Source organism: Sycon ciliatum, chromosome 1 (genome assembly GCF_964019385.1).
Source record: "Sycon ciliatum chromosome 1, ocSycCili1.1, whole genome shotgun sequence".
In the NCBI taxonomy this organism is placed as follows: domain Eukaryota; kingdom Metazoa; phylum Porifera; class Calcarea; order Leucosolenida; family Sycettidae; genus Sycon; species Sycon ciliatum.
Window position 1 is genome coordinate 82,136,840 of NC_088643.1, and position 14,541 is coordinate 82,151,380.

Here is a 14,541-nt window from a genome sequence, read left to right on the forward strand (position 1 = left end):
CCTGCTCCCAGTCCCGTGCCATCTCCACACTTGTACAAATGGACGACGATAACTACATTTAGAGGACTGTTTATTGACACGACGAAGAAACACAACTAGACATGACGAACTCAAGACGAAGACATGATGCAAGACGAAGACATGATGCAAGACGAAGACATGATGAACTCAAGACGAAGACATCATTTCCACCACAGCAACACGCGCATGCACCAACATGACGTACACACGACGTACACAAAAATAACGTACTACAACACTTGTATGCTATAATTATGGCATCACGTATGTGCGTAGTGCAAGATGGGGTTTGCTGGTACTGGGAGACTGTGTGCTGATGATAGTGATCTGGATGGATACCCATCGGAGCGTCTTGACTGTGAAGAGCCGCCACATTCCGAAAATAATTCCGAAATTCGGAATGCAAAACCTCTCTATTGTCTATTGTCTAGGTGTGGTGTAATTCTCTATGCTGAACTCTGCATCCATGCTCTATTATGAACTCTGCATCCATGCTCCATTGTGAACGCTGCATCCATGCTCCATTGTGGAAGTGTAATGTGATGTAAGATTTCCTTTTTGTCTCCTTTCCCATCCTGTCCTTGTATGCTATAATTATGGCATCACGTATGTGCGTAGTGCAAGATGGGGTTTGCTGGTACTGGGAGACTGTGTGCTGATGATAGTGATCTGGATGGATACCCATCGGAGCGTCTTGACTGTGAAGAGCGCAGTTGCTTGAAGGTGAGCTAGAAGTAGGGCTTTCTCAGCCTCTTCCACACATGTCATAGTGTATTGTGTGGAGTGGGAGGAGGAGGGGGCGGGGCATGTGTGTGTGTGTGTGCGTGTGTGTGTGTGTGTGTGTGTGTGTGTGCGCGTGTGTGCGTGTGCGTGCATGTGTGTGCGTGCATGTGTGTGCGCGCGCGCGTGTGTGTGTGTGTGTGTGTGTGTGTGTGTGTGTGTGTGTGTGTGTGTGTGTGTGTGTGTGTGTGTGTGTGTGTGTGTGTGTGTGTGTGTGTACTACCTTCACTGGGGGCAGGGGTACCTGCAGTTGGATCCCGGGACGGATACCCTGATGCCGTCAATCCTTTTTCTGCACCTTGTCCTCACCCACTTACTGAGGTGTGGTGAGCCCATAAGTGGGATCATTTCAAGTCCACCCTAGTTTGGGGATTTCAGGGGGTGTCGGCCGTTGGTTGGTTCAATGGCCAATTGAGTCATCTTTCCAAGATTCCTTTTGAGTCTTGTTACTTTTCCTCAGCGCCCAGGTCAACACACTTTCGTCAACACCGGGTTTCCGCACACAATCGAATCACAGTTCAGTTTTACTCCACTCCGGAGAACACAATTATTCAGACCCATGGAACATAGTAAAATCACAACAGCTACAAACTTGTAGAATCTAGAGCACAGGTCCAACACAACAAGAACCAAAACATTCCACACGGCCAGCAACATGTGCATGCGAACAACTCTCACAGGACAAAAGGCACATGCTTCCAAAACCAATACACACTCCGGCCCGGCCGGCCAGTGTCGCATATGCCAGCGATACATGCATAAAAGGAAGTACAGTGAGAAGGAAGTAACGCAGGTCACATGAAAGCGCGTAGCATTCCCACGTGTAAGCTAACACGCACCACAAATCACGTATCACAGACACAGGGCCTAGGGCACAACTGCAACTGTGCACTACGCACACATTCAAATACAGCTGTAGACACGCACTGCATAAATCTACAAGTACTCGTACAAACTGTGCAGGTCAGCGACACCTGCAGCATCTGCTGGAACAATGGCACAAGGGAGTACTAAGAGTAAGAAAACGTAACATTCCCTCCCTCATGAGCGAACGTGGGAAAACTGAGCGAATCTAATGCCCATACGCTATTGGGCAAAACCGTAACTTGATACACAGCATTAACAACGGCGAGCATGCCAGTCACTCATTGAGATCACTTAGCCGGACTTCAGCAGAGGCTGGGAGAGTCACCTTGACTGCTGACGGTTCCACATCTAGGGGCACCAAGCGGTGGACGCTGCGCTTGTACACCTTCCCTTTGACCTTCACGTCCACTACGCGCACCTTCCCGTCCTTTCCAGGATACGTAGCGACCACTCGACCAAGCGGCCACTGAGTCCTTGGGAGCGATTCGTCCAGCATTATCAGGATTTTGCCGACTGTAACCGATGCACTATCACGGTGCCACTTCGTCTCCAAATTGGCTCGAGCAACAATCTCGCGGAGCCACCTCTTCCAAATGCGCTTCATCAGATCCTGAAGCAACTGCCAGCGACGATGCAGACCCCCCTCCGGGGTTGCTTCCAACGCTGTTGCAACTCTCGAATGGCCAACCAAGAAATGCAAAGGCGTTAGCGGCTCCAGGTCTTCACTTTCCTCCGAAAGCGTTGTCAATGGCCGCGAGTTGATGAGAGCCTCGGCCTGCACCAATACTGTCTGGAGCTCTTCTTCAGTTAAATCAGCCTTGTACAGCACAGTCTGGAGAACTTGCTTCATGGAGCGCACGATCCGTTCGAACACGCCGCCGAAATGAGGAGAACGAGGCGGATTGAATTTCCACTCAATCCCTTGGCCTGCATACTCCGATGTGAGGTCGGCATGGTCAAGCTGGGCGACTGCCTCCCTCAGCTCTCGCTCTGTCGCAACAAAATTGCTTCCATTATCAGTAAGCAACATCTCGGGTGTGCCGCGACGCTTGCAGAATCGCGTCAGGGCCATCTTGAAGCCAGTCGTGTCGAGAGAGGTAACCAGCTCCAAGTGACACGCTCGAGATTGCAGACACGTGAACACTGCCACATACCTCTTCTCTTGTGTACGTCCTCGACCTCTCTTCACTAGAAATGGTCCGGCGAAGTCCACAGCGGTGCGGGCGAATGCCAGAAGTGGTCCTTGCGTGCGGAGGTCTGGGAGAGGACCCATCCTGGGAGTGGCTGGTTTGCGCCACACCTTCTGACATCCCACGCAGTGGTGCCGATGTGACTTCACCATTTGCTTGCCTTTCACAAGCCAGTAGTGATCGGCGAGATTGGACAGGATGTGATTCGTGCCAATGCTGTGTCGGCATCGCTCATCCTCTCTCCGAATGATCAGTTCTGTCACTCGGTGTCGAGGTGGTAGAATAATTGGCGATCGAAACTCAGATGCCAAGTGGTAAGCCGTACGCAGTCTCCCACTAACTCTTAATACGGGGTATCCACTCTGTTCGTCGATGCGCGGTTGCAACTTGAGAAGAGGGGCACTGCTTGGCAACTCCTTCCCTTTTCTCAGCGTGCTCGTCACTTCACCATAGCTCTCATCTTGCGCACGCATGATCCAATAGTGCTCCGCTCTTTCAAACTCAGCTGGTGAGAGCTCGGGCACGGCAACCTCCTTGCTGTTCTTGATTGCAATCTTCACACGGGCGTCGCTGAGCGTTAGCTGTGGCAGTCGGCTCTTGCGGCGATCGTGTATGGCACGCATGCACCAAGCCGTGACCCGCACAAGACGGCTCCACGAGGAATAGTTGTTTGGACTTAGCCGCAACGGTGGTGACATCATTGCCGTCATCGTGATTTCAGGAGTCTTGAGCATTTGTGGTAGCTCCTTCGGCACAGCTATCCTGCGATCTGGCCATTCGCTCTGTTGCTGTGCCAGAAACGTTGGTCCATGCCACCACCTGCTCTCCTCTGCCAGCTGTGTGACTGTCATCCCACGGGTGGGGAGATCAGCTGGATTTCTGACTCCGGGAACATGACGCCAGTTCCGTGCCATAGACTGCTGTTGGATCTCCGATATCCGGTTGCCGACTTCCAGCTTGAACTTTCGGCTGGGTGATCGAATCCAATACTGGACATTCATGGAATCGCTCCAGTAGTGGCTGTCGGCTGCTCTCACACCAAGAGCTTCGCTAACGTACGTCCCAAGACGCACACCCAGGACCGCTCCCTGCAGCTCTAGCATCGGAATGGATCGACGCTTGATCGGTGCTGGTCTTGCCTTGGCCATCACCAGGGTAACCTTCGCTGTACCATCTGGTCGCTCTGCTCGGACGTATGACGCAGCGGCGTAGGCCCGTTCTGATGCGTCGGTGAACGTGTGCACACTCAGACCCATCGACGTTGTGCTATCTTGAAAACAGCGATCAATGCGTAGCTGTGTTAGCTTAGGCATCTCAGCAAACCATTCTTGCCAAGCTACCGCCGTCTCTTCAGGCAGTGGGTCGTCCCAGCCGAGCCCCGCAAGACATAGTTCCTGGAACAACAACTTGCTCCTGATGGTGAATGGTGCTAGTTGCCCTCTGGGGTCAAACAGTGATGCCATGCGACTGAGGACGGTGCGCTTCGTGCACGCAGCGGATGTGGGTTCCTGATAGTGAAACGTGAAATAATCTTCGCTGACCATCCACGTTACGCCCAGTGCCTTTTGTGAGGGCTGTCCAGACGACTCTTGTGCCGTTATGGACTTAGACGTGGCCGGCGCGCGGTGCTCCGGTGGAATTGATTCCATCACTGCTTCACTGTTGCTCAACCACTTCCGGAGATGGAAGCCGCCTTTCTTCAGGAGGTCTTGTAGCTGAGACCGAAGACGCATTGCTTTCTGGTCGTCAGGCAAGGACTTCAACATGTCGTCGACGTAGAATGCCTTGCGAACTGTGGCACTGATTGCTGATGTGTCGGAGATGTTCCTTCAGGTATCACTACAGCCTGAGGATCGCAGATATCACCGATTTCTTTGGAAGACCGGGGACGGAGTCAGTCATCAGTCTTCTCGGTGCAGCGGGGCTTGGCTGGGCCGGTCCACTTGCTTCCAGCAGCATTGGACGCACGGCGTTACCAAGCACATGGACTTGCTGCAGCTGCTGCTGCCGTGGCGGCTGTGACGGCGGCTGCTGCTGCTGCTGTGACGGCGGCTGCTGCTGCTGCTGCTGCTGCTGCATATGTACTGGCTGGGTAGTGCCGGCAGCTCCGCCTCTGGACGCAACTCCTGCGTTGGCCAGAGCACGTGTACCAACACGCCTGGAAGCAGGCCCATAGTGACTAACAGTACTACTATCAGTGTGGCTGTTATCACTTTCACCACTACTGGCGTTAGTTGTAGTTCCAGTAGTTGTAGAGTCACCAGCAGTGTCACTACTTGAGGCGCTACTGGATGACACATAGTGGTCTGACTCTTCAGACACACCGTCAACGACGTCCAGGACATTCTGCGATAGCTGAGCAGCTGCTGTTCCTGCTACCAGTGTATTCACATTTTTAACACTGGTGCGCGCGAGTGGTAACGGAGGATCAGTCGTAAACCTACTACCGGTAACTGCACTGTCCGACTCCGCTCGTGGTGGCATACAAGATCGCAGAGTCGCACTTGCGCCGTCACGACTTCGTTTGAAGACCACGTCCCCGTCCGAAGCAATTTCTCTACGAGGCGACGGGCTAGCTCCTGCCGCCGACTCGTGCGCAGATTCTTCTTCGGAACGAGCTTGCTCCAAGGCTTGCCGTTTCTGCAGGACAGCTAGCTTACTCTGCAGAACTTGTTCCTGCAGTGCAGCAATCTCTTCTGCCACTCGCACTTCGGCCTCTGCCCTTTTTCTGGCCACTCGAGCTCTCTCCAATTCTACGAGTTCAGTGCTCCCAGGACTGGCACGAGTACTCGAGCGCTCACTTCCAGAAAATCCATATCGCCTGGGTTCCTTTCCTTTCGTCGATCTGTGGCTGATACGCCGCTCCTCACTCATGGCGACGACTCTCAGCAACCACGGAAAGGCAAAAGGATCCCGTCGGAGGTGCCAGTTTATGTTACTTTTCCTCAGCGCCCAGGTCAACACACTTTCGTCAACACCGGGTTTCCGCACACAATCGAATCACAGTTCAGTTTTACTCCACTCCGGAGAACACAATTATTCAGACCCATGGAACATAGTAAAATCACAACAGCTACAAACTTGTAGAATCTAGAGCACAGGTCCAACACAACAAGAACCAAAACATTCCACACGGCCAGCAACATGTGCATGCGAACAACTCTCACAGGACAAAAGGCACATGCTTCCAAAACCAATACACACTCCGGCCCGGCCGGCCAGTGTCGCATATGCCAGCGATACATGCATAAAAGGAAGTACAGTGAGAAGGAAGTAACGCAGGTCACATGAAAGCGCGTAGCATTCCCACGTGTAAGCTAACACGCACCACAAATCACGTATCACAGACACAGGGCCTAGGGCACAACTGCAACTGTGCACTACGCACACATTCAAATACAGCTGTAGACACGCACTGCATAAATCTACAAGTACTCGTACAAACTGTGCAGGTCAGCGACACCTGCAGCATCTGCTGGAACAATGGCACAAGGGAGTACTAAGAGTAAGAAAACGTAACAAGTCTCTCTCCCTTCTCCCGGGGAGACCCACGTGACCAGTTTTGGCAGTGAGCAAGTACAAGTAAGTACAAGTGTGTGTGTGTGTGTGTGTGTGTGTGTGTGTGTGTGTGTGTGTGTGTGTGTGTGTGTGTGTGTGTGTGTGTGTGTGTGTGCATATGTGCATGCAGGCACGTGTGCTAGTGTGAACATTCGTACACTAGGTTGTACTAGAAGAAGTTCATGCTAGACGTGTGGTCAAGGTGAGCCAGGCATGCTGTCCCAGCATACCGTGCCATTGCACCATTATACCGGTGTACATACCCTGACTGTTGGTTCACTGCAGGACAACTGCCCCACTGTGCCCAACTCAGACCAGAGTGACACTGATGGTGATCACCAAGGTGATGGGTGTGACCATGACGATGATGGTGACAGCTGGATAGACTCGTTGGTAAGTCGGGAGATTTGTTCCTTGACTCCATGCCTGCTACAGGTTACCAGTAATTTGTGGGACTGGTGTTGCTATCCTCTTTGTATACTTGCCTGGTCTCTTCTGGGTGGACTTAGTTGATCTACTGTTGGTAGTAGTTACAGTAATTTCAGAAAGTTTCGTGTGCATGTCATTTTATTTTTCAGTACTTTTGGTGCATCCCTTTCACACCTAAAAACTCATCAAGGTCTGACCTCAAAGGAACATGCTGTGTGGAATAGTAGCAGTGCATAATTGGGCAGGGTGGGGGATGGCCCGTACAAGTACCTCGCTAGGCAATGCATTCCAGAGCCTAGCTCCTTGGAACGCGATATCACCTTTTTCCCAGCTCAGTGCAGGTTGGCGGTGGGCACAGACCCTTAGAGAGCTACAGAGCCTGTGGTTGGTACTACAAACAGTAGTACTTGCAGTGTTAAGCTAGCTTGGGAGTAGCGCTACTGCCTAACCAGGAAGATCAGCTTCTGGACACTGTAGGTACCAAGCTTGAAACTTCACTAGCAGATTGATGGCAGGGGTGTGCGGTACCCATACACTGCTTGAGCCGCACGATTCTGCATTGCTTGGAGATGGTCCAGGTGCTTACCCGCCAATGATGCTGAGAAGGCATCGGAGCCAACAGGAAGTCGGGCATGCTCGCAGACTTGAAATACTGGATCCGGCTTGGCATGCTGAGACAATGATGCATCCGCCACAGAGTACCAACTTTCGTGTTGAGTCAGACGGCGCACAGGAAAACACAACTCACAGGAAACGACTTGACGAAACTGAGACATGCTGTTGTATTGATGGGCTGAGCTTGGTGACTTGAGCCAGTCAGAATACGAACGGAACAGGGGATTTTGTGAACTGGACAGTACGAGCTGCTGGTAGAGAGATTTTCCTTTTTCACTCACAAGAGCAATCAGTTTGTAAATGGGGTAGTGGTCTAACAGAGAATGTACTCACCGATGTCCGTGGCCTGGCGGCCTCTGCTCGAATTGGGAGTTATTGGACGTACGAAAATTCCTGCTGGGATATGGCGTCTCAGGCTGAAACCGTTCTCTCGGCTGTAGTTGTCTGAGATGACGAGCTGTGGAAGCTGCCTCGGCAATTCTTTTGTCGTCTGCGAGGCTATCACCCACGCTGTCCTCCTCGCACACTCCGTTTCCCAATCAAACGAGTCAGCGATTTTGAGCTTTTTCTGCCTTTTGCAGATTTCACTCCTACCCTGAGTTAGGAGCTCCTTGGCCTCGGGTGCGGAGTCCGGTAGCACCGATAAGGCGGCATCGACCTTTCGCAACGCCGTCTCGTTGGTGGCGAACTGGGCCTGTGGACCTGGTGAATGTCTATTGCAACACTCGCTGACAGTGTGGTGATGTTCCAGTCAATCATCGGCTTCATGTCAGCCTGATTAATTAATGTCCTGCAGTGTGAGGCCTTCTTGAGACAACTCTTCAAACACAAACACTAACCTTGCAGGCTATTTTGGCTCGCACTTGATCCCAATGATGGTGGGATGAGCTGGAAACTTGCTCCCACTTGCCGTCACTACAAACAAAGAAAAAACTAACTAAGGTATCTGAGCACATGATCACTGCATGGTGCTACTGTAATAAGTATATTGTGTGTATTTGTATGTGTGTGTCTGTGTTCTGTGTGTTTTGTGTATTTGTGTGTCTGTGTTTTTTGTGTGTGTCTGTGTTTTGTGTGTGTCTGTGTTCTGTGTGTGTATTTGTGTGTCTGTCTGTGTGTATGTTTGTTTAGGACAATTGCCAATACGTCCCCAACATAGACCAGCGAGATAGGGATGGCGACAACATTGGCGACGCGTGCGACAATTGCCCGGAAACACCTAATCCACTGCAGTGGGATTCAGATCAGAATAGTATAGGAGATGCATGCAGCACTGATTCTGATGGTGATGGTAAGTGGTGTGTGTGTGTGTGTGTGTGTGTGTGTGTGTGTTTGTAGTGTAGATGGGCACAATGACCCTAATGAACTAGTATACAGATTGTGCACGATGAGGGTACATGCATGATTGTACTACCCAGGGTGTTTGCAAGTCATTCGTCACCTTGGGAATGCAGTATTCTACTATGGCCTCATCTTTACTACGATAATGCTTGAGTTCAATACCAACTACGGCTGGTCCAACCCAGCATGCAGGTTGTCAGTTGGGCTGGTGCTGGCTATTTACCCTGCATGCTACTGGTTTCATGTCATTGTGCGCTCCGACATCCTATAAGCTAGCTACCGTACTCCTTATTGCACTAGCGCCAGTATGTTCTGATTGTTCAAGGAGAATATCCTGAGTTGGCATGGAGGTTCATATTCAGCACAATCGTATTATTCGATGTGTTGTCATTTTTACCATGGCGTTCGTTCTTTTGACCAATGTTGTTTCCAATGTATGCAGGGTTGTTGGATGCGAATGATGGCTGTCCACGGGTAGCTGGTACCAGCAATGACACAGCTAATCCTGGGCCGGAGTGTCGCTCATGCCCACCTTTTCAGGTACTATAGCAAACACAGTAACCATACAGAGCAAACACAGTAACCATACAGATTAAACGCAGTCACCATACAGATCAAACACAGTAATCATACAGATCAAACACAGTAATCATACAGATCAAACACAGTAACCATACAGATCAAACACAGTAACCATACAGATCAAACACAGTAATCATACAGATTAAACGCAGTAACCATACAGATCAAACACAGTAATCATACAGATCAAACACAGTAATCATACAGATCAAGAGTCTTCTGCTTTACGGCATGGTCACGAGTACTGAGTAGATAGCTTATGCTCCGGTTCAACTGAGGTTTTCATACAATCTTTACAGTATCATGTATGGCGGCGCCCCTCTCAAGCCTTCTCATCCTCCAACCAGCATGGTGAATATCCTATGGACTAGTGATACACATTGTGCTTTGGGCAAAGGTGTTATTTACCTGTTCACTGTGTGTACAAACAAAGGTGTTCTTTACCTGTTCACTGTGTGTACAAGCAAAGGTATTCTTTACCTGTTCACTGTGTGTACAAGCAAAGGTATTCTTTACCTGTTCACTGTGTGTACAAGCAAAGGTGTTCTTTACCTGTTCACTGTGTGTACAAGCAAAGGTATTCTTTACCTGTTCACTGTGTGTACAAGCAAAGGTATTCTTTACCTGTTCACTGTGTGTACAAGCAAAGGTATTCTTTACCTGTTCACTGTGTGTACAAACAAAGGTTCAATGGCTAGACTGGTGGTCCACCTGCAATCAATCAGGGACAGAGTGCATTACTAACTAACCCGTGTGTGTGTGTGTGTGTGTGTGTGTGTGTGTGTGTGTGTGTGCGTGCATGTGTGCACAAGCGCGCGCGCGTGTGTGTGTGCGTGCGTGCGTGTGTGTGTGTGTGTGTGTATGTGCTACGTTGTGTGTTGTGTACTGTGGTTGTGTTCTTTTGTGTATATGCGCATGTTGTCACACACTCAGGGAGTAACCATTTTCACACCACACACACAATTGCTGGATAGCAACTTCGATGACATTGCCAACAATTGCAATGTCAGTCACAGGTGAGCTATTGCAGAGTGTTCCATACTCCATGCAGAGTGCATTCATGGAGTATACCGGGCATGTACGTTTGCACTAATTCTCTATGCCCTAATCCTACTCTTCTTCCTCAGACTTGACAAAAACTTTCTTCAGGAACCTACCCCAAACAACAGGGAACCGAAAAGTTAAAGGGGAAGTTTTAAGCCTAAAATCAAATTTTAACCAGTTGTAGTCTTCGGGGTGCTGAGTCGAATGGTCTTGGTCCGAGGAAGCTGAGACGCTCCCTTCCCCCTTTATTTCCAATCGAACTCGCGCACTTCCACCGAAACTGGGTGACTGCGCCCTACTAGATGGGGATTTGTATGCTAAAATGTCACTAAAAGCGCCATTTCGTTCTTATAAATGCCCGGATTATCGCGATTGGCCCATATGTTGTAGTCTTTTGGCCGCTGAGTCGACTAGTTTTGGTCCGAAAAGGCTGCGATGTAGCGTTCGGCCCTTATTCCCAATCGAACATGGCTGAACAAGCGGTCACGTGCTCCTGCGTACACCAGTCACCTGGTCACCGTGCCTGCAGGCTACAACTTACAGCATGTTTGAGCGAGTTTCTGTCACTCGAGTTGAACCTTTGAACCTTCGAGTTGAACCTTGGTGTGAAATTTGTCGCCTGCTGGCGCGGTGACCAGGTGACTGGTGTACGCAGGAGCACGTGACCGCTTGTTCAACCATGTTCGATTGGGAATAAGGGCCGAACGTTGCATCACAGCCTTTTCGGACCAAAACCAGTCGACTCAGCGTCCAAAAGACTACAACATATGGGCCAATCGCGGTGTGCTTTTATAAGAACGAAATGGCGCTTTTAGTGACATTTTGCATACAAATCCCCATCTAGTAGGACGCAGTCACCCAGTTTCGGTGGAAGTGTGCGAGTTCGATTGGGAATAAAGGAGGAAGGGAGCGTCTCAGCTTCCTCGGACCAAGACCATTCGACTCATCACCCCAAAGACTACAACTGGTGAACATTTGATTTTAGGCTTGAACTTCCCCTTTAATTTCCTGAGGTTAAATATTTTGAAAAAAGTGGGATTTTCCCTACTGACCAATAGTGGTCAATTTCTGTATGGGTGGTTGGATAAGATTAATAAGGGCTAAGTGATGAGCACTGCTTGCTTTGTATATCCATCTACCCTGAATACAGGGACAGTGACTTGGACGGTATACCTGACGGCTTTGATAATTGCCCCAGTGTGGCCAATGCGGATCAAGCCGATCATGATGGAGGTGGTGCAGGTAAGCTAGAAAACTTCCCATGCTTTCAATCCTACACATGGCCATGCTTGTATCTCAATCCTACATATTCCCATGCTTCTATCAATCCTACATATTCCCATGCTTCTATCAATCCTACACATGGCCATGCTGGACCTTTCAAGGGCATACTCATTCTGATATTACCAGGCGTATAAATGAGCGTTAGCATGCTAACGCGAGTTAGCAGCCAGCCCAGCGAGCTGGCCCAACCTGCACGCATGCGCGAGTCACGTGGGCACGCGCCCTTCAATATCCTGTACAATGTCTCTTTCATGTCATTGCTGTTTGGACTTTCGAGCGTGCAACTTGCGGAACAGGTGTTCCCGAAACAATTTCCTTTCGTTAGACTTTCAAGCTTGCATTCTCGTATCTCTGCGTTTCAATTCAGACTTCATTGACGCCTGTTGGTGCCTGTTGGTGCCTGAAACAATGTCGTCGTCTACAGTGGAACGTCGACTGTGGTTTTTTAGCTTGCGCCATCATCAGGTTTCCTGAAATGAAGTACCTCCACGCGATCTCAGCGACCCTTGTTTGTGCCTAGAAACAATGTCGTCGTCACCAACCGGCGTCCAGCCTCTCCGGATCGCCTCGCTCTACCTGGCTCCGCCGCCCGCCTACTGCGAACGCAGCGACGGCCGCCACGCAGCACCACCACTGCAACAGCAGGCGCGAGCCTGACGATCGTAATTCTTATCCAGAGAGGCGAGTTCGTGGACTTTGATTTTCTGTTGGAAGTAACAACGGGAGTTGTCCACTGCCGTCACCAACGCCACCCAGCTTCTCCTCGCTCTACTTGGATCCGTATCGCCGCTCGCCGCCAGCAGGCCGGACCCTACTGGGAGCCCGGTGCAGTGACGACCGCCATATGCGCATGCAGCACCAACAGCAGGTGAACCTGACTGTCCTATACGGGCCCTTCTCGATCGCGTCCAGAGAGGCGAGTTCGTGGACTTCGATTTCCTGCTGCCCGATACAGTTGCAGTCAGTCCAGCTCCGGCGACGTTTCAACTCCGTAGCCCCTCATGACATATGTTGCTCTTCTGGCGCACTAGCATTTATTTGAATCCGAACCCAGAACTGCGCTTCGTAGGCTGCATGACGGTAGCACTTGAGTTGAGACCTGGACAGTGTTCATGAATGGTCTGTGTTCCACTGTTCCTCACCGCGTTTCACGAGTGCCTGTGGACGTATTTGGCCACGATCGTCGCGGCCAATCGCCAGCTTTTGCCACCTAGAAACTGGACGTTATCAATACTCAATCTGCGGACAACTGTTTCGTCCTTTGTGGACTCATCAGCGCAGCACAGAGGGAATTAAGCCGAACCTGATAGCAATGAAAAATAAAATAAATCTCCAAAGCCAGGTTATCAATGTCAACTTGTGGCAACTGCGCCTCGCGGTGTACTGGAACAGCACGACCCGCCTGCCAGCAGTGCAGCTCAGTGCACTCGCCAGCATTTCCGTGCGCATTTCGTCCTACTCACCAGTACAGATCCGCATCACGTACCGCAACCGTATGCCGCTACTACGAGTACGGCGCTTGCACGCGTCAGCTCAGGCAGTGCTACCTCCAGTGCCGACAGGAGCATCCCAGGGCAAAGTGTAAGGCCTCATCAGTAACTGTGTAAGCACTCAGTTTCTCACTTCTCAAAATTACTGGACTCACATCCTGATCCTATGCTCCGGAGGTATGTTGCACATGGTCGTAATTGTGGGGTTGTGGTAGGTTTCATCGGCAACCACTCAACTAACTGGGATCCATTGAATTTAACACGGTCACATGCTAACCCAGATTATATTTCTGCGCAACGATCCGTTTCTTGCAGCAGGCTTGAAACAGCTGGCCGATCCGTTTCTTGCAGCAGGCTTGAAACAGCTGGCCCGTGTTCTTCACCCCCTTTCTCGCCTCTGTGCTGTTCCGGCGTAGATGCGGTTCCTAGACGAACGGGAAGTTACACACGACACACCCTTTGTAAAGCCTGGAGGGTCGAAGTGTCAACGATTACATTCCAGCAGACCGTGTCTCTCCACAATGTCAAGATGACAATGCTGCAAACATGATTAGACAATTGCTCGCCCCGCTGTATCTTGCTAAGCTCAATGTTAAAAGTGCATTCTGCCGAATTCCCGTCTGCCCGGAGGAGTGGCCCTTGTTGAACCGCTGGCAGGATCAATACTGTTATGAGAGCGTCCTGCCCTTCAGACTGTACTACGCTCCAGGCCAGCTATATGGAACTCTGTCGCATCCGCCAGTGAATGGATTGTGTGCGGGCAGTTCGCACTCCCACGCCTGTTGCATTACGGGGAATACCTCAATTAATGTTACTTCCTCAATGCATGCTCAGGACTTGTGTTACCTCGCCAGCAACTCGCTATTCTGCTCCGAGCGTTTACATACCTCGGTGTTTCTCTGGCCCCAGCAAAAGTGGAGGGTCCAGCTCAATTCCTGACGTTATTGGCATCTTCCCATTACGGGAAATACCTCGACTAACGTTTCTGTCTCCATGCATGCTCTGGACTTGTGTTAGCTCGCCAGCAACTCGCTACTCGGCGCCGTGCGTTTACATACCTCGGTGTTTCTCTGGCGTCAGCAAAAGTGCTTCCTCGATGTATGCTCTGGACCTGTGTTAGCTCGCCAGCAACTCGCTACTCGGCGCCGTGCGTTTACATACCTCGGTGTTTCTCTGGCGTCAGCAAAAGTGGAGGGTCCAGCCCACGTCCTGACGTTTATCGGCGTCATCCTGGACACCCGCACGCTCACATCAGTCTGCCGATGGACGAACTTGCCAAGCTTCACGACCTCCTACGGGCCACTCTCAACACAGCTTCAACTACCCAATGTCAACTCGAG

The 14,541-nt window shown here is 50.7% G+C and overlaps 1 protein-coding gene across 1 annotated transcript in view; it reads left to right on the top strand.

The window, feature by feature from the left end:
- LOC135808174 (uncharacterized) overlaps nucleotides 1-14,541 on the top strand; it is a 77,240-nt gene that overhangs the window by 46,809 nt on the left and 15,890 nt on the right. Inside the window, exons 48-54 of the mRNA XM_065321330.1 lie at nucleotides 298-495; nucleotides 640-744; nucleotides 6,702-6,809; nucleotides 8,592-8,751; nucleotides 9,244-9,341; nucleotides 10,317-10,399; nucleotides 11,578-11,669. Coding sequence (XP_065177402.1) covers nucleotides 298-495; nucleotides 640-744; nucleotides 6,702-6,809; nucleotides 8,592-8,751; nucleotides 9,244-9,341; nucleotides 10,317-10,399; nucleotides 11,578-11,669 — 844 coding nt within the window. The remainder of the gene's footprint in view (nucleotides 1-297; nucleotides 496-639; nucleotides 745-6,701; nucleotides 6,810-8,591; nucleotides 8,752-9,243; nucleotides 9,342-10,316; nucleotides 10,400-11,577; nucleotides 11,670-14,541) is intronic.